General features: G+C 42.1%; 1 protein-coding gene across 5 annotated transcripts in view; it reads left to right on the forward strand.

The window, feature by feature from the left end:
- Nucleotides 1-25,371, forward strand: part of EML3 (EMAP like 3) — a 223,747-nt gene that overhangs the window by 131,694 nt on the left and 66,682 nt on the right. For all 5 annotated transcript variants that reach the window (XR_004540289.1, XM_033954065.1, XM_033954066.1 and 2 more), the window contains 5 exons: nucleotides 923-1,046; nucleotides 3,840-3,989; nucleotides 11,150-11,219; nucleotides 17,923-18,033; nucleotides 23,218-23,313. Coding sequence is in view for 4 of the 5 variants with exons in the window: in XM_033954065.1 (XP_033809956.1) it covers nucleotides 923-1,046; nucleotides 3,840-3,989; nucleotides 11,150-11,219; nucleotides 17,923-18,033; nucleotides 23,218-23,313 (551 nt within the window). In the remaining variant the exon portion in view is untranslated. The remainder of the gene's footprint in view (nucleotides 1-922; nucleotides 1,047-3,839; nucleotides 3,990-11,149; nucleotides 11,220-17,922; nucleotides 18,034-23,217; nucleotides 23,314-25,371) is intronic.

The raw sequence follows: 25,371 nt of genomic DNA on the forward strand, positions 1-25,371 counted from the left end.
TCCCGAATGCAAGGCCGCGCCCCATTCTGCCCTAACCCCACCCTGTTCTGCCTCCAGCCCCGCCCCATTCTCCCCAGCCCCACCCACATTAAGCCTTTTATTTTAATCCCTGACCTCCAGGCCGCGTCCAAAGGTCTCGGAGCATGTGTGGACGCATTTGACATCATCTGCACATGCTCAGAGGCCCTCCAGATGCGACCAGAGCTTTCAAAACCCCGACAAACCGCCGGGTTTTTGAAAGTCCATTCAGGCACCCGGACATTCCTCTAAAAAGAAGACATGTCCGGGTTTTCCCAGATGTCTAGTAACCCTAGTTTTTAGTTAATGAACACACATCAGTGACTGACTTATACTGTAGTACAGCAGTAGACAATAATCTACTTTTCAAAAACTTCCAGATTTGAGTTTGTCTGAGTTTGAGCCCAGGCGTACTTATCAGAAGAGTGGATATTCCTCAACAATTTTGGCTGCTTCTGAGATACATGTACAAGTAAAAGTCTTTGCATGACATATTCTTAAATTTGTGCTGCATGAACAAAATTCCTTTGACAGATTTAGCCAGCAGCGAAACAGAGAGGAGATCAGCAATGCCTTTCTCTCTCTTTAGCACCCCTAGGTATACAGACTAATAGGCTAGAGATGGTTTCTCTCATTATGTGGGTAGGTGTGTTGGTCACAGGCACATAAAAGAAAAAGATAATATTTTCTTAAAAATTAGAAAACCTGGAGGACATCTCTGAAGAAATCCAAAAGAAGGACATGTCCTCTTAAAAGACAATGTAAGGTAACTCTATATGTGTAGGCAGTGCTGTCCTGTCCTTTGCAATGACAGATGCCCTCAGAACACTGCCTCCAGCCCATTCTAGCAGTGGCGCCTCCTGGAACATGGACTGAGGTGTCACTCCTGGTCTTTCTTTTGCAGAAAAGTTATCCATTAAGATGTTTCTGAGAGGCCGACCTATCACCATGTACATTCCCTCCAATGTCCAGAACTATGAGGATTTACGAATGGAGCTTCCATCTGAAAAACTGCAACTGGAGTGGGTGTATCCTTCCATGGCACCAAACAGGCCTGCTGTTCCCTTTTCTCATGCTCCCAAATTTTAGGTGGTTGTATCCTTCCAGTGCACTGACAAGACCCCTCATACACAGGGGGAGGGGATGGCAGGGAGATGGGCATAGGGGAAATACTAGAAAGGAACGTATAGGAAACATAGTGAAGGGAGATGCTGAACATGGGGAACAATACATACAGAGATAGAAGATGGATGGTGATCATGGAGAAAGAAGAAATGTAAAATGGTCAGGAGACCTTGGAAAGTGAGTTAAGAGAAGACAAAAGAAATCAGAGATGAGTGCCTGAGACCAACATAATTTGAAGAATAAAATAATGAGACAACAAAAGATAGAAAAAAATCATTTTATTTTCTATTTTGTGATTATATTAGATTTGAAATATGTATCCTGCTAGAGCTGGTGTTAGACATAACTATGGACTGCAAAGCCCAGGTTGTGCTTCTTTAGCTTCCAGCTGGCTTAGGGCTCTCTCTGACAATGGGGCAGTTGCCCTAGTTGCACTCCCCTAACACTATTCCTGTCATGTATAACTGCAGTATTCTGTTAGCATGATATTTCTGTATAGCATTCTGTAATAATTTGGCTTATTCAATTTTTTTGATAGTGGAGGAGATATATGTGAAGGGGAAGGGAGAAAGGGGTTTTGTTAATCCTTGCTTGGTATTATTTGTGTTTATAAAATGACAATTGTACAGGATATTGTTTCTTTTTATACTTTAATAAAATAAGTTCAATATAAAATCATAACTATTCGAGGCTTGTGCAGATGGGTCAGATGGTTTGCAGGGACGAAGTGAGGTCTGTGCTTGCAGAGAAGGGGCAGAGATGGGAACCGAGCTCAAGGGGATGGGGTGGGGAGAGACGGGGATCGAGTTCGCGTGGACAGGGCAGGAACAGGGACTGAACTTGCGGGGACGAGGTGGAGACAGGGACAAATTTTTTCCCCCATGTCATTCTCTATCCTGGCTTTCCATTAACACAGCTCTGCTATAGGCTAGCTTTTGGGGTCTGTGACTGGTGTGGGGGGATAATGGTGTTGAGCAGAGAACTGAAGAGAAAGAGGGAATATTTAGTAAAAGGAGTAAGAGGAGGGTTGTGCTGGTGTCTCCACTAAAAAAGGAGAGGCATTGTGCCAAAGCTGTTATCACCAAATAAGAGCAAATTTCCATTTTTGCAGAAGGCACTAGTCAATGTTCATTCAGCTCCCCAAGCCAACTACTTACTCTGTGACCGCTAGAGCCTTAGCAGGCAGGCTGGAACACAGTGGGTTGATATGAATGCATGCTTTTCGGTTCACTGATTTCCTGCTCAGCATGTGATCTTTGCAGTGATGTCAAACGGTGAGTCGACACTGATGTGGGCATGCTGTTCATGCCGGAGAAGTTGAAAAGGGAAGGGGCTGCGTGCTTGCGTGGCGGGGGAGGGGGGGCAGGGAAGAGGCCCCGCTCACCCTTACTACGCCACTGGTTCTTTGGTTTGGCAAAATTATAACAGGAGTTTCATCCTATTATTTTTTTAGAAAACTATTAAAGACACAACTATTTGACAAATTTGTAACCCAAACTTCCTAATGCTTTTTAAATACAACATGTATTGTGTCCATTCTAGAAACTGATGTATCTTTTTGAACTGTATATTTGCTGGGATGTTCAGCCTTATCTGCTATGAACCGCCTAGAACCACTCGTGGTCTGGCGGTATATAAGAATAAATTATTATTTATATACTGCTTGGACAAGGTGTGTATTAAGTGGTTTCCCTATCTGTCTCAGCAGGCTCACAGTCTATCTAATGTACCTGGGGCAGTGGAGGATTAAGCGACTTGCCCAGGGTCACAAGGAGCAGAGCAGGATTTCAACCCACAGCCTCAGGGTGCTGTAGTTCTAATCACTACCCCACACTCTCCATTAAGGCAGGAAGAGACTGAGAAAGAAGTAGGGATGGTCTGAGAGAAAAGAAAGTGTATTGTGTGAACAGGTTAGTTAGGGAAGAGGGACTATTGAAGACTGGCTGGGAGGGGGAGAATATGAGTTGTACAGTAAATGGACCAGGGTGGACTGAACGCATAGCATGAGGTGTGGTGTAGATGGTCTGGGAGTAAGATGGTAAACTGTGGCAATGAGTTGGGATTGAGGTGGGGGGGGGTGGGAGAAACTGGTGAGATTTGCAGGGTTGCCTCTAGCATTTCTTTTAGCCACAAGTCCTCTGTTTGTGGCACTATCAGTTATGCTGTTCATTAAAGGATAGCCTGACCAGTTGTGTTCACAACCCACCATGCTTTAATTTCTTTTATATGGACTTGGTAATTTGTGCCGAGTTCAGCACCCCTAATCATTTTGAAAAGTTGTCTCCTAAGCCTGAGGTTGTCTCCCTTTCTTTCTTGTCCCTCCTCTTTTCCAGTTATGCCACAAATCTGCTTCTGCCTGTGAAGCTCCTAGGCCAGGTGGCAGCAATTGCCCAGCTGGTGTTGGGGTTTTCCCATAATGCTTTGGAAATATGCATGGTCCTCTTTTCCCCATGATGCTTAGATGCACTGCTGTCTTCAAGCACCAGCTTGAAACCTTTTTCTGTATACTTCCTTTGCCCCTCGCTGCTTTGACAACACATTTCCAGCTCATTGCCAGTACTGATTCTCAAACTGGGAATGATGCATGGATATTTTATCACCTGTGATCACATGACTTTTCTCCTGTGCCTCAAATAGTCTGCCCTAATGGTTCCCCTAAGCCATAAAATTTTTTTCCTGACTCATGCACTCCCCAGCTATGGGTACCGAGGTCGGGACTGTCGCTCTAATCTCTATCTGCTGGCCTCTGGAGAGGTGGTGTATTTCATTGCTTGTGTGGTAGTGCTCTATCACATTCAGCAGAAAACCCAGCGCCACTACCTCCGGCACACAGACTGCGTCCGATGGTGAGTACTAGACAACAAGGGCATGCCAGAATGATGCCACCCCAATTTCTTTCCAGTTGTCCCAGAACAACTGAAGCATTATCTGCAAGTAATATCTTAACTTAAAATTTCCAGACCACACAAGTCTTTTCATATGTCCTGGAATCTGTGTGGTCTCAAAAACTCTTTTTGTAGTTCTTAATCAAATAAAAGATATTATAGCCTACAAAAAAATATTCTAGTGCAAAAAGCGTATGAGTCTTGAACCAGTGGGTTATTCACCTCTAATCACGAGTTGTGTAGAAAGCATCATTTACATTTTTCTGCTTTGTCTTGCATGTTCGCAGTAAGGCACTGAACAAGTCCTTACAAGAGGCATCGCTAATGGATCTTGCCATTAACATAGTTGTAGCTATCACCTCAGCAAGAAGGGTCTTTAACTTGCAGGCTCTGGCATTCAGAGTCATTCCTAAATTTTATGGGGACTGGGTCCCGCTGTGCTCAGTACCTTACTTTCTGCCACAGATGATTTTGGCCTTCCATGTAGATCAGGAAATTTGGCTATCCACATTCCATACCATGTGTTTGATCAGAAAGGACAAAGTTTTGGTGTTGCTGGATGTTAGGAGAGTTCTTCTCTGTTTCCTGAAGTTGACATGATTTTCATCTCTCTGATCATCTTTATGTACTAACAAGTCCTAGCCGCCTGGGAAAACTGACTTCTAAGGCTTCCATTTCAAGAAGGATTGGCATGGCTATTACTTCAGTGGAGATCGGGTGTGGTTGGCAACTGCTGATTTCTTTGACAGTTCACTCTAAGAGGCGTGTGGCTTCTTCTTGGATGGAATCCCGGGCAGGTCCATCAGAGGAGATTTGTAGGGCAGCTACACGGTCCTCCCTTCATATTTTTACAAAACTTATAGGGTGGTTGTAGTGACACATCTGGCACCACTTTTGGGTCTTCAGTGCTAATATCAGGCTGATCAGTTCCCCCCTAGACTCAGGGGACTTCTTTGGTATGTCACACTGGTTCAAGACTCATTGCCTTGTGCACTAGAAGGGAATATTAGGTTCTTACCTTAATAATCTTTCTAGTAGAAAGATATATGAGTTTTGAAGGCCTGTCCTGTCAGTTTTCAATTAGACTGCTTTCTATCTCAGACATGTAGGTTTTCCAGATGCTTAACTCTTTCCTGTTACACAGGTTTGAAGTGTTAATGTTGGTTGTACTCAGTTAGGTGGCTTGTTCAGTTCCACCTTGTGTTATGTTCCTGTTGGCATTGGTTTCTTTAATTGTATTTGTTTAAGAGCACAGCAGATTTAGCTTTGTCAGGGAGTTCCCTGTGCCCCATCTTTCTTGTTCTCCTCTTATACTGCTTTGGTACGAACTGAGAAACTGCAGCACAGCACAGTGATACAGGAGGCGGAGCTGAAAAATGTAGATGATGCCTTCTACACTCATGATTAGAGGTGAGTAACCCAGTGGTTTAAGACTCATATGCCTTTCTACTAGAAAGATTGAGGTAAGAACATAATCTTCCCAAGACCTTCTTGATTGTGAAGAAAGGACCTAACTTGATAAATGTTTATAAGCACTGGAAATTTGAGCATGGGAATCAGTTAGTGCATCTGACTGGGGTAATACAAGAATCTGTATGGGACATCATACACAGAATATTGGCTCATGTGGTACACTATGCTGCTTATTGTAGAAGCTCTATCTGTGTTTTGGATGTCTGAAAACTGGCATTTTGCATGGATTCCCAAATACCAATTTTATAAAGTCAAATTATGGACTTCCTATATATCCATAGCCAAGGGTGTGTGGTTTGGGAGTGTTTTGGGTTGGACTAGGTAGGAGCCAAAAGATGAACATCCTGCTCTAGTTCCAGAAGGGGAAGAAATGTCCATGTTCAAAAAGATGGATGTTCGTATTTAGACCTGCTACTTGGCACATGCAGGTTACAGAAAGATGCTCTGATTGAGCACTTCTCCATTGAATGGAGTAAGGAAAGTCACAGTAGATATTATTCTGTCCCTTGAGGGCTTACAATAAAAAAAAAAAAGAAACAAAAATTATTAAAAACCACAATAGGACTTGCACTGACAGCTTTTGGCTCTCTGCCCTGGTTCTCAGCAGGTTGCTCTAACTATTAAGCTGCTCCTTCATATAGACATCTGTGTGGCCATTTTATAATATAGATATTCCTGTGCTGCCATACAGATGTTCATGTCCCTTGTTTTGTCCTGTTTATAGTTTGGGCATTTCGGTTTGTAAAATGGAGGTTCATGCTGGATGTAGCTAGGACATGGATGTCAATTTTCGTGTATTTTAGAACAGGCTGTATGCCAGCAGATTCTATTCTAAATTACATGAGACATGGACGTCCAATTTCTGAATTGGACATCCTGTCTAAATTCCACTCCACATATAATATAGTGAATAATGGCAGAAAAATATAAAATTGACCCATCCAATGTACCGTATCTAGTTGAGATTCATCCATTTTGAGTAAATTCTCATTCCTTCCTGCCCTCCATAGTCCTCCCTATCCTCTTCTAACCCCTTCCTCTGTAATGTCGCCTAGAGCTTGTAATAGGTATGTGCGACGCACAAATGGAATAAATAAATAAATAAATACAGACCAGATTTCTTCACCCCTGTGTCTTTTGCTTGATGTGGCATCCCTTTTCATAACATTGCCCTCCGTGTCCATCCCTGGCATGTCCAAAATCCATTAGAAATTCACACCTTCCCACCTGCTGGACGGTGTGTTTTGTTGGTTTTTTTTATATATTGTACATCATCCTCCAAAAGTAAAATCAGTATTAGAAATTAAGCTTTCAACAACGGTTTCTCTTTAATAAAGTCTTCTAACTGGACTGGATCATAAAACACATATTTATCACTACCATATGAAATAAGGCATTTGCATGGAAATTTCAAAAAGAAAGTAGCTCCAACTGCCAAAATCTTAGGCTTTAGCTGGAGGAATTGCTTCCTTTTAAACTGGGTTTGTCTAGAGACATCCGGAAAAATTATCACCTGTTGGCCACAAAACAGATCTTGGTTTTTCAAAAAATATAATTTTAAAATAGCTTGCTTTTCCAACTCTGTCTTAAAGGCCACGAGAAGAGTTGCTCGCTTATCAATTATGTCTTTGGAAGATTCTAGGAACTGTGATACATTCAAACTATCAGGTGACACCATTTTATCCATTTCACCTTCATCTGCCATTTCCTTAGAATCTCTTGAGATGTAATAGAGGTTATCAACCTCAAAAGCCTCCATTTTAGTATAATGTAATATCTCCCTCAAGTACATTCTCAAGAGTTCCATTGGGGACAAATAATGTGTAATAGGTTTTTTGCCCTGATAGAATTTTCCATTTTCTCTAATTTAGCATGTGTCATCATGCTATCCTTAATATTAGATGCAGCACTAACTTGTAAAGTTCTTACTGCTTGATCCAATTTTTCAAAATTTCTAGCTGTTTCTCCATTTTTAACTTCTTGCTCATTAATTTTCACTATTACATTAGATGAAAACTGACATAAATTCTATTCTGTTAATACTGACATATATTCTATTCTATTCTATTAAAACTGACATAAATTCTATTCTATTCTATTAATACTTAGCCAAACATCATTTAGAGTGATCACTTTATCCTTAGGGAGAACATCCGAACCTTGCCCAGTAATCATCTGCACTGGGGCTAGTTCTTTAGCTTGCCCTATGGATTCTCCTGAAACCTCCAGTCCAGATAATAAAGATAGTTGTTGGGAGGAAGTTACTCCATCCTTGTAAGGTGGAGATTCTTCTAACCCTAAAGAACATGATGGTTGAGGAGATGGTGAGGGTTCCCCAGAGGATAATGAGGCAGCTTGGGTCTAAAGTTACCTGCTCTCCAACATGTGGCAAAACGGGGACCACAAGATGACAATCCATCGGCCCTGACATCACAGCAGGTTGATTTGCTTTGGCCTTCCTCTTGCCCATATTGAAGGACTTCAATATCCCTGCTCCCTGCTCCTCTTGGGCTCTGAAGGGGCAAGCCCCTTTAGCCACGCCCCTTTGATTTGTATTTTTGGAGGATGATGTACAATATATAAAAACTATTTGCTTGTCCTTAGATGATAGATAGATAGATTTGATTTCCTATTTAAAATGCTGATGACCATGATAATGTGGACTAGATCATGGTTGATTAATTACCTTATACAGTGGAACCTCGGTTTACGAGTAACCCGGTTTGCGAGTGTTTTGTAAGACGAGCAAAACACTCAGCAAAATTTTGACTCGCAAACCGAACACTGCCCCGATAAAAGAGCACTTACAGTCCAGGAAGAGCTCTTCCGTCTTCCGGCCAGCCTTCCATGTCGGGTGCCTTCCGCAGGTTGGAGGACCTCTGTCTAGGCCTGCGCAGCCGGGTGCCGTCCCCCCTGCGTGTTGCATGTGACACGCACAGCGTCAATCATCGGCATTGTGCGTGTCGTGCGCGGCGTGTGGGTGGGGCAGTGCTCGGCTGCGTGGGCTCTCCAGCATGCAAGGGGCATCCGACGTGGAGGGCTGGCCGGCAGATGGAGGAGGCATCGCTCTGAAGCGGCACTGCGGGTTCTCCAGCGGCTGGCACATTAAAGGCATCCCCCCCGAAGCGGCACTGTGGGGTTGTTCTTCATGACGGACAGAGGAGGCGGATGGAGGAGATGGCACTGCAGCACCCGGCCCCGACAGGTACATACCCCGGGTTCTGGAACCAATCGTTGCTGTTGCCACTATTATCTATGGTGAACTTTGCTTTGATAAACGAGCATTTTGGATTACAAGCATGCTCCTGGAACTGATTGTGCTCGGATCCAAGGTACCACTGTATATGTTTTAATGTTCTCTATATGGAGCTTTTGTGGATATTCATGAATATTTGTTATTAATGAATTATAACAAATAATCAAATAAAGAATAAGATTTTAAAAAAGAAATTCACACCTTGTCATCTTCAACTTTGAATTTGATAAGACCAATACGTAAGTAACACTCAGGCCTACATTTATAAATTTATTAACAAATTTTATGTTAACCCACCCAGCTACCAGCGATAGTGAGCTTGTAGTAAAAAAAAAGCATTTGATGTTCCCTGGTCTTTGAATTATGGGTTTTAAGTATAATCCCTTCATGCCAGTTACCTGAACCTCTGTGGAAATTTAATTCTGTTCCATTGCTATTTAGGGTTGTGACCACTGCTCCATGCCAGTTATCTTAGTGCTTTTTTGGAGTCTTGATGCAGTTATTCCACTGCTTTTAGGGTTATGATCACCACTCTATATACCAAAGGAACCTTAGGGAAGTTCTGGTGGCTCTGTTTGCTACTACTACTACTACCACTACTATTAATTATTTCTAGAGTACTACCAGATGTATGCAGAGTCATAAAGGAGACAGTCCTTGCTCAAATGAGCTCACAATCTAATCAATAAAGACAGAGAAACATGGTTACAGTTTATTTATTTAAATACTTATAACTCGCAAATCCATAATTCTAAGCAGGTAACAAAAATCTTACATACATAATAAAACATGATAAAATCACAATGGTACACACAAATTCATAAAACAAACCCCTCCCCCTTAACAACAAACAGTCAACAATAAAACACATAAAATACCTTAAAGCTAACAACTCAACAGAAAACCTGTTCTCAAACTGCTTGCAGCTCACTTTACTTTGCAAAACAACGTTCAAAACAAAGCAGTTTTTAATCCCTTCTTGAACTGCAATAAGGTGGATACTTGTCTTAATCTCAAGGAAAGGGTATTCAACACACTGGTCCCTGCCCTGAAAACATTGTTTTGCGACTAACAGATAGCTTCACAATATTCAAAGATGGTACTAGAAATCATGTCCGGCTGATAAAATTGCAACATGGACCGGAATTCCCTACCCCTGCTCTAGCTCAACCACCGCCTTACCATGCTGTTTATCTTTCAGGGGTTCTCAACCCAGTTCTCAGGACACACCCAACTAGATTTGCTTACAATGAAGACAGTGCATTCAGATTTATCTTGAGCATATTCATTGTGGATATCCTGATAACCTGACTGGCTAGGTGTGTCCTGGGTTGAGAACCTCTGATCCATCTTGAGATCATTGGGCACTTAGGTATCCCTCCTGATCAGTATATATAAGTTTTTTCTTTTCTCACTGTGTACTGGTCGTTGGATTTTCATACTCCAAATGTGTGACTCTGCACTGTTTTTTGTATCTTAACTGCCAAGCGTAGACTTCTCCTCCAGCTGTTTACTCTCATTCTATTTACTATCTGAGCAGCTGCACACTGTTGAAGGTCTTGTGTCATCTTCAAAAAGCTTTCTTAAGAACCAATCCTTAAGGCGAACTCCATTTTCCACCATCCTCTGTTATGTATTACTCTTTCAGTTTCTAATCCATTCCAAGCCCCTGGGGCCCATCCCTGGGCTGCTAAGTTTATTCGTGAGCCTCGTGTGCAGGATGGTATCCAAAGCTTTATTGAAATCTAGGTAAACTACATCCAGCACATGGCCCTTGATTTAATTTTTTAGTCACCCAATTGAAGAACCAATCAGATTTGTTTGATCTCCCTCTGTGCTGCCTCAGATTCTGTCCTCTGGATTCAAAATACTTGACTCTAGTGAAGGAAAGGAGAATATCCCTTAAATTTCCCTTCACAGAGATACAACTAAGTGGCCAGGAGGTTCCAGCCTCTTTTCTCTTTTTTAAATAGGTCTCTTTTTTAAATAGGTCACTGAATGTGGTGATGCACTGTGTAGCACTGAGGATTTAATATTATGGTAGAACCCATGAACACAAGTCTTACTAATCTGAATACAAATGTTTCCACACACGGTGTTTGGCCCCATCAGTTTCTGGGTGTCTCTTGACCCTTAAAGTAACAAAAGAGACCAGTGCCAGATTGTGATGAGTGTTAATTTATGCAGCTTCTTCTCCGCTGTCTCTCCTAGCTCTCTCCTTCTTTTATCCATCTATCCTCATTTACTCTATCCTCTTGCTCTCTACCCTCCATCTCTATCTCTTTCCTCTGTTCATCTATCCTTGCACATTTTTCCTTCTGTCCTTGTCATCTCTCCTTACTCTTCCATCTTCTGCCTATTCATCTTATCCTGTTTTCTTCTCTTTATGCAGCTTAGCTGTACATCCAGATAAAGTCCGAGTTGCCACAGGGCAGACTGCTGGTGTTGACAAGGATGGCAAGGTATTGTGAGTAAACTAATAAATGAATTCAAAAATCATATACCTAGGGTTAATCTCAGAAGCTTAGGTGGAGCATTGTTTTGGTGGATGATCTTTTGTAAAACAAAACAAAAAATTGACAATAATGTCCCCACAGAATAAAAGTCCAACAACAACAAAAAATGCTGTGGAGAATTGATGTTACTGATATGGACTTTATTGTAAAATCAACTTGATAATCCACACAAAAACATCTAGGACCCAATCCCTTGAGAACTTGTACCCAACACGGTTTGTGTTTCAACAAGAATGTCTTCCTCAGGGGTCCCTGTTGGTCCTAAGATGGAAACTCGTGGAATATCTAATCAGTTCTAATGAACAGGTTACGCAGTAATTCTGCATAAATGAGAAACTCGTGTGATCTTAGGACCAACAGGGACCCCTGAGGAAGACATTCTTGTCGAAACATGGACCGTGTTGGGTCCAAGTTCCCAAAGGATTGGGTTTTACAGGTTTTTGTGTGGATTATCAAGTTGATCTTATAATAAGGTCCATATCAGGAACATCAATTCGCCACAGCATTTTTGTTGTTGTTGTGGGTGATCTTTTATAGACATTCATGGAGCAGTATGGTTGTGTGCATGTGTTTATGGGGAACCTCTTGGGGACCTTGAGTGATGTACCTGCATGAGGAATCTCTAAGCGGTGCATGTATATACTGAAGCTGTCATTGACACTGGAGCAATATGTGTGCACACAGGAGAAATCTTTTGAAGACATTTGTGGAACATGTATGTGTGTGTGTGTGTGTGTGTGCGTGTGTTTAGATAATGTATTAGGAACATTGATTAGAGCACTAGAACCATTTTATTTATTTTTAGGCAGGATATAAGATTTAAAAATAACTAAGCAGACTCCACATAAATATACACAATCGTAAAATGCATGTACAAAATGAAACTAAAATATTACAATTAAATATAAAATTCATATGGAATGGATCGCTGAGATATGAAAAAAGAATGTTGCCAATTTATCACATAGGGCCTGTTTTACAAAGCCACGCTAGTAGCTGCTGCGCGGCAACAGCCCAGAAGCCCTTTAAATCTCTATGGGCTTCTGGGCCTTTACCGTGCAGCAGTCGCTAGCGTGGCTTTGTAAAACAGGCCCATAGTTTGATTTCAAGATAATGAGCATAATTCAAAATGTCTGCTAAAAACCATTTGGCACAGGAAATGATGATGATAGAAACTTGAATCAAAACCTGAATGAAAACTTGTGATCTGAAAGAGTATTTTAATGGTCAACGTGTAAGTACAAGGCAAAGTTTCTGGATATAGGCCATGTGCTGGATGTAGTTTGAAAATGATTTCCCCTTGGAACAAAAACATTTGGGAGTTGATATTTAGCCAGTTTTGCTGGCTGACGCCAGAGTTTTGCCTGGAAATTCAATATCGGGCCGTGTCTGGGCTTCAGCATTGAATTTTCGGGTTCGCAGAGCTGACTAAAACATAACCAGTTTAGTGCAATATTCAGCACTGCATAAAGATAGGATTGACTTTTATGTGGTCCTATTTATGTGTTTACCTTGGCCGGTTAAGTGCTGAATAACTGGCCAAGTGCTGACTCTACCCCTGGAACATCCCAAAATAGCCTGTTTCAAGATAGGCACAGTTAGGCCCCATTTATAGAATCAGGCCCTGGTGCCTAACTTGTAGGCGCCAGTCTGTGCGGTTGTCAATCAATCAAGGCGTCTTTTATAGAATCATGACTAGCGCTGCCTTGGTAGACTTGGACGTCACTAGGCACTGAGGTAGTCACCAGTATATTAGGTCTGATTCGCATGCCTAGTGATGCCTACGTTTACCACATCTATTCTCCGCCCCTAACTACGTCTACTTTTCAGGTAGGTGTTGGAAGGCACCTGAATTTAGGCATCACTATGGTAATAAAATTGTTTTTTAATGATGTGATCAATTACCATGCCATTTAACCAATTAAAAAACAATTGAGTTGCATGCGAAACTTAGGCGTTGCTAGACATCCATGATTAGGATGCCTAGTAGGGCCTACCATAGGTGCCGTTTATAGAATTGGGCCTCCAACTAGATATTTTCTATGACACGCACACACTGGTGCTGCAGTAATTGCATGGTAATTGCTCTGATGTCCATAGGAATTTTTTTTTTAATGCAAATTAACTGCTCCCTCCTGCCCCCATTTTCTCCTGCACCTTCTTACCTCTCCAGATACACTGGTAGCCCTCTCATATGCTGCTTGGTGGCGAAAAGGGCGAACAGAATGCTAGGAATGATTAAGAAGGGGAAGAAGGTTATCATGCCACTGTACCAGGCCATAGTACGCCCCCCCCCCCACCACCTGGAATGCTGCGTCCAGCACTGGTCGCCGTACATAAAGAAGGACATTGTACTACTCGAAAGGGTCCAGAGAAGAGTGACTAAAATGGTTAAGGGCTGGAGGAGTTGCCGTACAGTGAGAGATTAGAGAAACTGGGCCTCTTCTCCCTTGAAAAGAGGAGACTGAGAGGGGACATGATCAAAACATTCAAAATAATGAAGGGAATAGACTTAGTAGTTAAAGACAGGTTGTTCACCCGCTCCAAGGTAGAGAGAGCGAGAGGACACTCTCTAAAGTTAAAAGCGGATAGATTCCATACAAACATAAGGACGTTCTTCTTCACCCAGAGAGTGTTAGAAATCTGGAAAGCATCCTCCAGGGATTCAAGATAAGGTTAGACAAGTTCCTGCTGAGCCAGAACGTACGCAGGTAAGGCTAGACTCAATTAGGGCACTGGTCTTTGACCTACGGGCCATCACAGGAGCGGACTTCTGGGCATGATGGACCACTGGTCTGGCCCATTAGCGGCAATTCTTATGTTCTTATGTTCTCCTTGCTCCTCATGGCCCTAAACTCGATCGCTACAGTGTAAGCAGACTGCTTTTCACCCGGATTGAAGCCTCTCTGTAGTGTCAGGAAATAGGAAGTTCTGTCAAGGGAGGCAGAACTTCCTGTTTCCCAATGCTACAGATGGTGCTCACGGAGCAGAATGGAAAGGAAGGAAATATTTTATTTTTAGTAGGGCTATACATGCTAAATTTCTTTCAACTCGTTTAAATTTGGATCATGCAATTTAATCACGTAATTAAAAAATTTAATTGATGTACAGCCCTAATATATATAAAAGACTAGAGAGAGTCCCTTTGCTAAAGACCTTACAATCTCTTTAGGACAGACAAATAGGAGAATTAGGGAGGTTTATTTATTATGGGAGATCTTTAAAAATAACATGGGTAAAGGGTATCAACCAGATAATGAGGGGCTAAGATTTAAAGCCGGTCTCACAAAGGTAGGATCCGAATAAGGCAAGAGAGAGAGCGAGGCAGTGTACAGCAGGTACAGTTAAACATAAAAAGCCAAAAAATAGTAAAATGTTTGGCTGTTGACAATTTTACTAAATGCAATCAATGAGATTAAATTGGAAACAGCAAATTGAAACCTAATACAGTAATAGGATTAAAATGAACAGTATCAGAAATATACACAGTTAAAAGCACAGTAGAGCAATCATATATCAAAAATATGATAATTTTCAAGCAATACCATAATGAACAGTATGGAAGAAGTCCGTATAATACCAATGAAACACTTAAAAGCCACACATTAGACAAAGCCTATCACTTCTTTCTCTATAATATCACCAAAATCCAATCCTTCCTCTCAGAGCACACCACCAGAACCCTTATCCACACTCTTATCACCTCTCGCCTCGACTACTGAAACTTGTTTCTCATAGGTCTTCCTCGTAAACACTTCTCCCCTTCAATAGGCCCAAATTTCTGCAACAAGACTTATATTCCACCAGAGTTGCTATTCCCATATCAACCCTCTCCTCAAATCACTCCATTGGCTCCCTATCCATTGTTGCATACAATTCAAACTCCTCTTACTGACTTCAAATGCATTCACTCTGAAGCTCCTCCACATCTCTCCTCTCTTACCTCTCCCTATATTCTTTCCTGGGAACTCTGTTCATAGGTAAGACTCACCTATCAGTACCCTTCTCCACTAATGCCAATCCAAAACTCCATTCCTTCTCTCTTGCTGCGCCATATGCCTGGAACAGACTCCCTTAATCACTCTGTCATGTTCAGTCCCTGCTATATTCAAATCCAGGCTGAAGGCCCACTTCTTTGAGGTTGCTTTTAACTCCTAAGTTCCACTCAATGTAGGGCATTCATGCCTGATGAACTCCCCAACCCCCTGCTTGTCAAGTTTGTCTGTTGATTAGATTGTAAACTCTTCTCAGCAGGGACTGTGTCTTGAATGTTCTAATGTACAGTGCTGTGTAAGTATAGCAGCACTATAGAAATGATAAGTAGTAGTAGTAGAACATTTGAATAATGTAGAAATGATTGTAATGTTTTTCCTACAATACAGCTTGACTTGGGGCCAAGTACAGATGTATAGACAGGTACAAGATGGGTAGTAAAGAGTCAATTGGGATAAATAGATGGAGTGGCATAGCAAAGGTAGGATGCACCTGGGACAGTGGTGTGTCTTCCCCCCCCCAAGTTCCTTCTGCGCCACCCCCTGCACCCTCCTCTCTGCCCCATTGCTCCTTCTGTGCCAACTCGCCCTACTCCTTCTGCGCCCCATGCCACACTCGCGCTCTCCCTTCCCATCACCATCCCTCTTTAAATCTTCACCAGCGCAAGCAGCTGGCTTTCCCTCTGATGTCACTTCCTGGACCCACAACCCAGAAGTGATTTCCGAGGGAGCCAGACCGGCGCAAGCAGCAGGCTAGAGTAGTTGCTCATGCTGGTGAAGATGTTAAAGAGGTACGAGGAAGGGGGGAAAGGGAGGGTGCAAGTGTGGCATGGGGAGGCAGAGAGGTGCCAGCGCCCACACCAAGATGGCACCCATGGCGGTCTGCCCCCCTTTCTATGCTACTGAATAGACAGGCAGCTAAACTCAAGACAAGTTCTATGTACAGTAATCAGTAAATAACGCGTCCACTGACTGATACGTGGCTTGGTCTGAACTCAGGCAATACCGTTTCCTCTACAGCAGGTGGTTCTCTCAACCCAGTCCTCAGGACAGATTTTCATGATCCCTACAATAAATAGGGATGAGAGAGGTTTGCACACCCGACCTCCATTTCAAGCAAATCTATCTCATGCCTATTGATTGTAGTTGTTCTGAAAACCTGACTGGGCTAAGTGGGTATCAAGGACGGGGTTGAGAGCCCCTGCTCTACAGAAACATTTTTTGCTAGATCACAGAAGGTCTTTCATGTGAACTTATTTAGCCTGTTCTAGCAGGACAACACAAACTTATTGCAGAAACCAAATGAGATAAATGTTGCAAAACTGTACAGGCTGCTGGGAAAAGCAAATGAAAACATTGTAAAGATATTTGCAAGTATACACGTAACAAAGACTATCACAGAAATGGCTATGCATTGTTCAGCAGAGGGCCTGGCAATGCTTTAGTTGAAGAGGATTTATAACAGATAGCTTCAGTGGAAAAGGTCAAACATCGACATACATTGAATACATCAAAAAGGAAAACAAACAACAGTACTGAGAAATGTGATATGAAAGTTTGTATTTGCCAGAAAGGTGCATAAGAAAATAAGAATTGCCTTATTGGGTCAGCCCAAAGATCTCTAGCCCAGTATTCTGCTTCCAGCAGTGGCCAATCCAGGTCACAAGTACCTAGAAGAATCCCAAGAAGTAGCAGAGATAAGCTGTGACTTTCCTCTGGTCTACATTAATAAAAGTGTATAGACTACCTTCAGGAACTTTTCTAAAACTTTTTAAAACCCAACTAAGCTAATCTCTTTTACCTCTGGCAGTGAATTACAGAGCTTAACTATTCATTGAACGCAAAAATATTTTCTCCTATTTGCTTTCATCATGTTCCCCCCCCCCTTAGTCTTTCTACATTTTGAAAGCATAGGTAGTGGAGGATAGGGGGTGGAAGATAACATCGGGTCATCGTCGGTCATCGGGTGGGGAGGGGAGGAAAAAAGCACCATCATCATCAGAAGACTCAAATATAAACCAAGACCCCCATTTTTGGGCCCTTTTTTTGGCCCAAAAAGCTCAGTTTCGAATATATACGGTATGTACAATGGAGGCAGTATTTACCTGTAGCTATGTTTAAGTCAGCCATTTTGCCTGGGAGAATACTTTTGACAGCTCTGTCTTGTCTATCTCATGATTTCAAAAGCATCAAATGCTTATTCATTTATCTAAAGAATGTTATACTCCACTGTGAAAAATAAAAGAAAAATCCAACATAATCTGCAGTGAAGTAAAAGCAACACAAGGAAAAACAAAGAACTGCAGAGAAAAATACAAGATGCAGGCTACTTCTGAAATATGGCCGTTATAAAATTTCCCCTTTCCTATTCTGAGGCCATAACTATAAGCAAACTAGAAAAGTGTCTAGGCCCCAAGTGTTCAATGGGTCTTGGGTCTTGTGTGATGTGCTTTAATCCAGTCTTGGTTGTTACAGTATTTCCTGAAAGAAAAAAAAAAAACCATCTCCTAGACTAGAGCCAGTACTTGTATGGCCTGCAAGTGTGAGGATGGACTTTACTCCTGCTAAGGACATTCAGAATATCTCTTCCATTTTTTTGCCTGTCTTACTGTACAGAAATCATACTAAGTGAACTTTCTTTTCTGTTGTTTTGTCAGCCTCTGCAACCTTTTGTTCATATCTGGGACTCCTCCACATTACTGACCTTGCAGCAGATTGGTCCAGGATGTTTTGAAAGGGGAGTGGGCTCCCTCGCTTTCTCTGTGGCTGTAAGTTCATGTCCATACGGAAAAACTAGACTGTTACTTTATAGAGCTGTTGGACTTGTGATAAGGTAGAGTGAATAATATTTTATTAGAAAGTCAGTGCTATTGGACAGGTCATAGAGTTGAAAGGATTATCATTTTGGATTGACAAGTGCTTTTGAACAGGTGGTGGAGTTGAATAGATAATATTGTAGCATGAGCCTTGGTGTTAGAAGGGTAGTGATTTTGGATATGTGGTATGGACTGATGTTGGATCAGTGGTGGTATGGACTGGTGGTGGTGGATGCTGGTGACTTTGGATATGTGGTATTGAAACAGTAGTGGCATTGGATATGCAGTGATTTTGTTTGTGTGGTCCTGGAGAATTGGTGAAAGTTCTACAGAAAGTTTGGTGGATGCATATATTGGCCTCCCAATGATAGTGTAGGACACAGGTGTCAAAGTCCCTTCTCGAGGGCCGCAATCCAGTCAGGTTTTCAGGATTTCCCCAATGACTATGCATGAGATCTATTTGCATGCACTGCTTTCATTGTATGCTAATAGATCTCATGCATATTCATTGGGGAAATCCTAAAAACCCGATTGGATTGCGGCTCTCAAGAAGGGATTTTGACACCCCTGGTGTAGGAGAAGAGGACTGTATCTGAATTCTCTAAGTGGGAGGAAATGATTGTAGAGTTTAGTAGTTGGAATGGATGGGGACAATTATATGACCTTGTGCCTCAATTAAGGTACCTCATTGTCACACACTGGGAACTAATTCAATAATGGTATCTTGGCACCAAGATTCTGTTATAGAATATTAGCATAAGTTGGCATTCATGCACTTAAATAACAAAATGTTCTAAATATTTTATTTTTACCAGCAGAGGTGACGTATTTCATATTTTATTTATTTATGGTATTAAGATTTATTTTGCTATCTTTTTGAAGGAGTTCACTCAAGGCAGTGTACAGCACAAATAAGTCAAACATAAACAATAGACAATTACAACAGTCAAAAAAATTATTCAGATTACAATACAAAGTATGGCATAGTACGTACATTATAATGTCAACACAATGCATGATAAAATATTTTAATAGACAGCATAGGGTGTAAGCAAATAAGGAGCATGATACTGTATAGATGAGGAGATAGAATAACAGACGTTAGAAAATAAGGCCAGGGTTATCTAAACCGGAAGCCTTAAAAGTGGCTGCCGATCGCATGTCAATCATGCGATGGCGTTGTTTAGAGAATTGCGCCTCTGGCAAAAGTAGGCGCCAGAAATGTAGGCCAGGATTTTCAAGTCCTACATTTCTGATGCCTACTTTTGCTGTGAATCGCGCTTTTACGGTGCACAACGCCACTGCCGATCTTAGCCACACCTACGGTGGCGTTAGGCATCATAAAGCACCTACGTTGGTGCGGTTCTGCCACCATTCTTTTAGACGTCAGTAGGGACCTTGAAAATCATGTTAAAATGTCTTTTAAATGGCGTTTTTCACTTAACTTGGACGCCGTTAGGGCACCTACTGACGCCTAAATTAAAATACAATTTAGAGAATATAAGCCTAATGGACTAATTTGAAGAAAGTTGCACATGAGGACAGAATGGCGCTTGAAAATTATCTCTTCTAGGATAGGAGTAGATAAACATGTTCTCCTATTGTATGTGCAGCCAAGTGTTACTGCTTGTGCGTGTGACTAGCAAGTTAGTTACTTCTTCCATTAAAGGTCTGGGTGAAGATCTAAGTTTTCACCTGCTTCCTGAAGTAGAGATAGTCTTGTGTTAAGCGTATCCTTTCAGGGAGTGCATTCCAGAGTATGGGGGCTACTCAAGAGAAGGCTCGCTGGCGGGTATCATATCATGTGAAGCCCTTTGGAGAGGGTGTGGTTAGGGCAGGGGTGTCCAATGTCAGTCCTCGAGGGCCGCAATCCAGTCGGGTTTTCAGGATTTCCCCAATGAATATGCATGAGATCTATTAGCATACAATGAAAGCAGTGCATGCAAATAGACCTCATGTATATTCATTGGGGAAATCCTGAAAATCCAACTGGACTGCAGCCCTCGAGGACTGACATTGGACACCCCTGGGTTAGGGAATACTCCTCGGGAGGACCTTAGTGACCATGAGAGAAAGGTGTTGCAAACTAAGGAAAAATGAAAATAAGAAAACACAATAGGATATTTAATCAATTTTAAATAACGTAGAATATTCTGAGTACTCCAAAATCTTCATACCAGTCATTTCTCCTGAGTCTTAAGAAACTGTTCTATTTGTAGAGGATTCCAAAAAAGGGGGGGTGTCTTCTTTTGTGGGTAGGCGGGGAGCCTGGGAGATGAGTTGCTCCTATTTTTGGAGGCAGAGAAAGGAAAAGATCGCAGTGCTGAATAAGGGCGGTCAGTTTTAGTTTCAGTCAAAACTTGAGTAACAAAATTTGGTCGCAGGTTCAGTTTCAATTGAAACTGGAAAAATATGATTTTGAGCATCCTCTACTGGACACAACAGATAAGGACAAAAAGGAAAGATGGAGGTAGACATAGAGAAGAAATGTTAAAAAAGTTCAGGAGACCTCAGAAAGTGAATTAAGGAAACAAAGCAGAAAAGAGACCCATTTGGACCAAAGTAATGCTCAGACAACAAAAGTTGGGTGTGTTGTGTTTTGGGTGTTTTTTTTTTTTTTTTTTTCAGAATTTATTAATTGTAACATGGTAGCTTCAGGAAATGTATCCCTGTGATAACTTGCATTTCAGCTTCTATTTCTATTACTATGGCAGGTTCTATATATAGGTCTGGGGTGTATTTGCTCTTTACAGGGTTTTATTTACTGGAGCTTGGAAGTAATTCTTCCTCCCTCCACCTTTCTCTGCTACCTGGGGAGAGATGATATTATAGGATGCCTATCTTAATTTTTCTACTCAAGACCCATTTCTAATGCAAAAGGCATATGAGTCTTGAACCAGTGAGCTATTCTCCTTTACTTGCTAGTTTGTAGAAGGCATCATCTACCTTTTTTATCATAGCTCTGTCTCCTACATCTTTGGGCTATGCCCCAGATCCTCAGTTTTTCCTTCTACAAGCGAGTTAGAAAGTGTCTTTCTGCTCTGCTCTGATATAGATTTTTATATTTCATCTGAACTGTGAGGCTTGTAGTGTTCCAAAGGTTCCCAGTTCGACTGTGGCAGCTCTACCTGGGAGAAGACACAGACTCTGTGGTCAGAAGTGTGTAGCCAGGAGGGAAACCCTTTTACAGGGAACCTGCCTTGCCAGCCTGCCCTAACACTTTGGTGGCTCGGGGATCGTTCTGCTGGGAGCATGGTTTTTACCAGAGCTTGAGCGCAGGCTGTGTGGTCCTGTGTCAGCCCTGAGAGATTTATCAGTGTCAGCAGTGTTCCTTCCTCCCCAAAGACACATGAGGAGTTTTGGGGGTCTGGAGTCTCAGGCTTATTCAGGGTCTGATTGGCAGCCCAATGAAGCAAGCATTTGGAGTGGAATTTCATGCTTGTCTGAGGCAGCTTTCTTCCCAGTTTGAGCTGAAGCAGGCACAGCACTAGTACAACAGTGAGTACAGGCTATTGCAGCCTATAGAAGACATTGGGGTGGTCTACAAATTGATATTTTAGAGGTTTCTGGGGCTGATATTTGGGTCCCCCACCTCCAAAAACACCCCTTTGTTTAATTTTCTGTGCTTTTAATTAGCTCTCCCAGGACATTTTTTGGCACTAAAACACTGTGGCGGTGGCCATCTTGGATTTCCCAATTTGATGTTAAAAGCCTCTATCTACCTCAAAACACCTCGATTTTACTTAAAATCATTCCAGATGGACTCTCCAGTCTGTTTTAATGTGGATTCATGCCAGATTTGTGCTGGATGGCCAGCTGAGGAGCTTCCATGTTCCACATGCTGTGGGGCACAGGAGTGGGGATGGGAGTGCTAGGCTTAGCTCACTCTGGTTCCTCAAAGGTGACCCACTTGCAGGTTACTCAGTTTGGGAGTCAAAACCCCCCCCTAGAGTCCTCAGGTAGCAACTTCATGGATATGGTGAAGAGCAGATGCGCAGACGTCTCTGGGCCCACAAGGAAATAAGGTGAGTTCCTACAGGAGTCCTTGGGCCTCCCTGTTCAAGGGTTTATTCCAGACTTTGTGAGTTTAATGTTTGCAGCCTATTTAAATTATTGGGAGCTTCAGGCATCATCTGGATGTGGTAAGTAGCCACCAATCGCTTTGGGAACACACTCTACGAGGGATAGAGTCCCAGGCAGTGTCGCCAGAGGAAAATTGTAGGGCGGCTACATAATCCACCCTTCATACTTTCACAGAGGTTTTACAGAACGGATGTGACAGCATAAAAGGACACCGCTTTTGGGTCCGTAGTGCACACAGCAGGCTCATCTGCCCAGTCCTAGACTTAGGGGACTGCATTAGCATATCCCAATGGGTCAAGACTCATATGCCTTTTGTACTAGAAGGAAAGATTAAGTTCTTACCTTGATAATCTTCTTTCTATTAAAAATGAATATGAGTCATGAAGGCTGCTTGCTGTCTCAGACATGTATGTATTTCCAGATGATGGTGTCTGTTGTCAGACAGATTTGAAAAGTTCTGATTGAGCTCTCTGTTTTAATGAGACAAGCGAGAGGCTTGAGAGCTACATAAGTGTTAGTGCTGGTTGTACTCAGATAGATGGCTTGTTAATTTTCACCTTGTTCTCAATTATAATTATGTTGGCGCTGATTTGTTGCCTTTGACTTGTTGCAGATCAGAACAGAATTGACTGGTCAGGGAGTACCCCATTTCTTGCCTCCTTATCTCTCCTCTTATAGAAATTGTCAACTGCTTTGATACTAACTGAGAAGCTGGAGCACAGCAGGAGGCAGAGCTGAGAGAAAAAGCTAGATGATGCCTTCTACAAACTCATAAGTAAAGGAGAATAAATCACTGATTCAAAACTCGTGTGCCTTTCTACTAGAAAGAAAAGATTATCAAAGTAAGAACCTAATCTTTCCTTAGTCCTAGCTATGCCACTGGAATAAGTGATTGTGCTGATGCTAATATTGGGCATTTGATCATGTTGGATGTGTGATTGTGTTGCTTGTGCTGTAGGATATTTAGTTATGTTGAAATGAGTGACTGCTTTCTAGAAAATTACTAACCATCTTCTTGGATCATTGTGCTTTCCTGCCTTTATTTCCCCCTAGGATAATGGGGCCTACCTCTGCGTTGTAGATGACTCCAACGAACACATGCTATCTGTGTGGGATTGTGCAAAGGGTAGCAAACAGGCTGAGATTAAGGTAAACCATCCTCAGATGAGATACTCAGCATTCTTTAAGATAAAACTGCCAAGTTTGGTTTTAGGAATTTTTGGCCAAGTGCATTCTGTGATTTGTGTCCTTTCTGTTTAGGAAAAACTCTTTTTATAAACCTTGGCGCTGTTCTGTATAGTTGCTTACTCTGGGAGTGCCAGTACGATTATTACAGTATATTTATTATTACAGTATATTTATGTCTGGCTTAAGGTGTTATATTTTGAATATCTATATGTTGCCCATAGGCACTAGCTCTATGGGTGTCTGAGCACCCCCAATATTTTTCCCTGTAAGTCTATAGATCTGAGGCAACAAACTCCATGCTGCAAAGCTACAGAAAAACACAAGGAAAGGTATTTCTGTATCTTAGTTACTGCTTCCGCCTTCCCTGCAGCCTGTCCAATACAATACAGAGGAGGAGGGAGTTGCTGTAGCCTAGCAGCTGGCAATGAGTAACAGATAAAAACCCAAATGGTCCATCCAATCTGCCCAACTGTACCCTTTCTTTAAATTACTGATTTAATTTAAATTGTCCTTTTTCTTAGCTATTTCTGGGCCAGAAACGCAAAGCTCTGCCCGGTACTATGCTTAGGTTCCATCTACTGAAGTCTCCATCAAAGCTCACTCTAGCGCAGGGGTGTCAAAGTCCCTCCTTGAGGGCCGCAATCCAGGCGGGTTTTCAGGATTTCCCCAATGAATATGCATGAGATCTATTAGCATACAATGAAAGCAGTGCATGCAAATAGATGTCATGCATATTCATTGGGGAAATCCTGAAAACCCGACTGGATTGCAGCCCTCAAGGAGGGACTTTGACACCCCTGCTCTAGCCCATCTAAACCATCCCAGCTGTCGAAGTCCTTCCCAGCCCATCCTCAACCAAATGGCCATATATGGACACAGACCATGCAGGTTTGCCCAGTACTGGCCTTAGTTCTTCAATATACCATTATTTTTTTATTAGAGATCCTCTGTGTTCATCCCACGCTTTTTTAAAACTCTTTTGCCATTTTCCTCTCCACCACTTCCCTCGGGAGCGCATTCCAGGCACCAACCACCCTTTCCATAAAGAAGAATTTCCTAATATTACTCTTGAATCTATCACCCTCAACCTCATATTATGTCCTCTGGTTTTACCATTTTCCTTTCTTTGGAAAAGATTTTGTTTTACGTTAATATCTTTCAAGTATTTGAACATCTGAATCATATCTCCCTTGTCCCTTCTTTTCTCTAGGGCAGGGGTAGGCAATTCCAGTCCTCGAGAACCACAGGCAGGTCAGGTTTTCAGGATATCCACAATGAATACATATGAGATGGATTTGCATGCACTGCCTCCTTGAGATGCAAATCTACTCATGCATATTTATTGTGGATATCCTGAAAACCTGACCTGCCTGTGGCTCTCGAGGACCAGAATTGCCTACCCCTGCTCTAGGGTATACATATTTAGGGCTTCCAGTCTCTCCTCATACATTTTTTGGTGCAACCTTCCTACCATTTTTGTCGCCTTCCTCTGGATAAATTTGAGCCGGCTGATATAGTGTATCTAGATTTTCAGAAAGCTTTAGATAAAGTTCCTCACGAGAGGCTCCTGAGAAAACTAAAGTGTCATGGGATAGGTGGCAAAGTTCAGTTGTGGATTAGGACTTGGTTATCGGATAGAAAACAGAGGGTAGGGTTAAATGGTCATTTTTCTCAATAGAGGAGAGTAAACAATGGAGTGTCATAGGGTTCTGTACTGGGACCGGTGCTATTTAACTTATTTATAAATGATCTGGAAATTGGAACGATGAATGAGGTGATTAAATTTGCAGGTGACACTAAACTGTTCAAAGTTGTTAAAACGCATGCGGATTGTGAAAAATTGCAGGCGGACCTTAGGATATTGGAAGACTGGGCATCCAAGTGGCAGATGAAATTTAATGTGGACAAATGCAAAGTGATGCACATTAGGAAGAATAACCTGAATCACAGTTACCAGATGCTAGGGTCCATCTTGGGGGTTAGCCCAAGAAAAAGATTTGGGTATCATTGTAGACAATA

Source organism: Geotrypetes seraphini, chromosome 8 (genome assembly GCF_902459505.1).
Source record: "Geotrypetes seraphini chromosome 8, aGeoSer1.1, whole genome shotgun sequence".
NCBI classification, from domain to species: domain Eukaryota; kingdom Metazoa; phylum Chordata; class Amphibia; order Gymnophiona; family Dermophiidae; genus Geotrypetes; species Geotrypetes seraphini.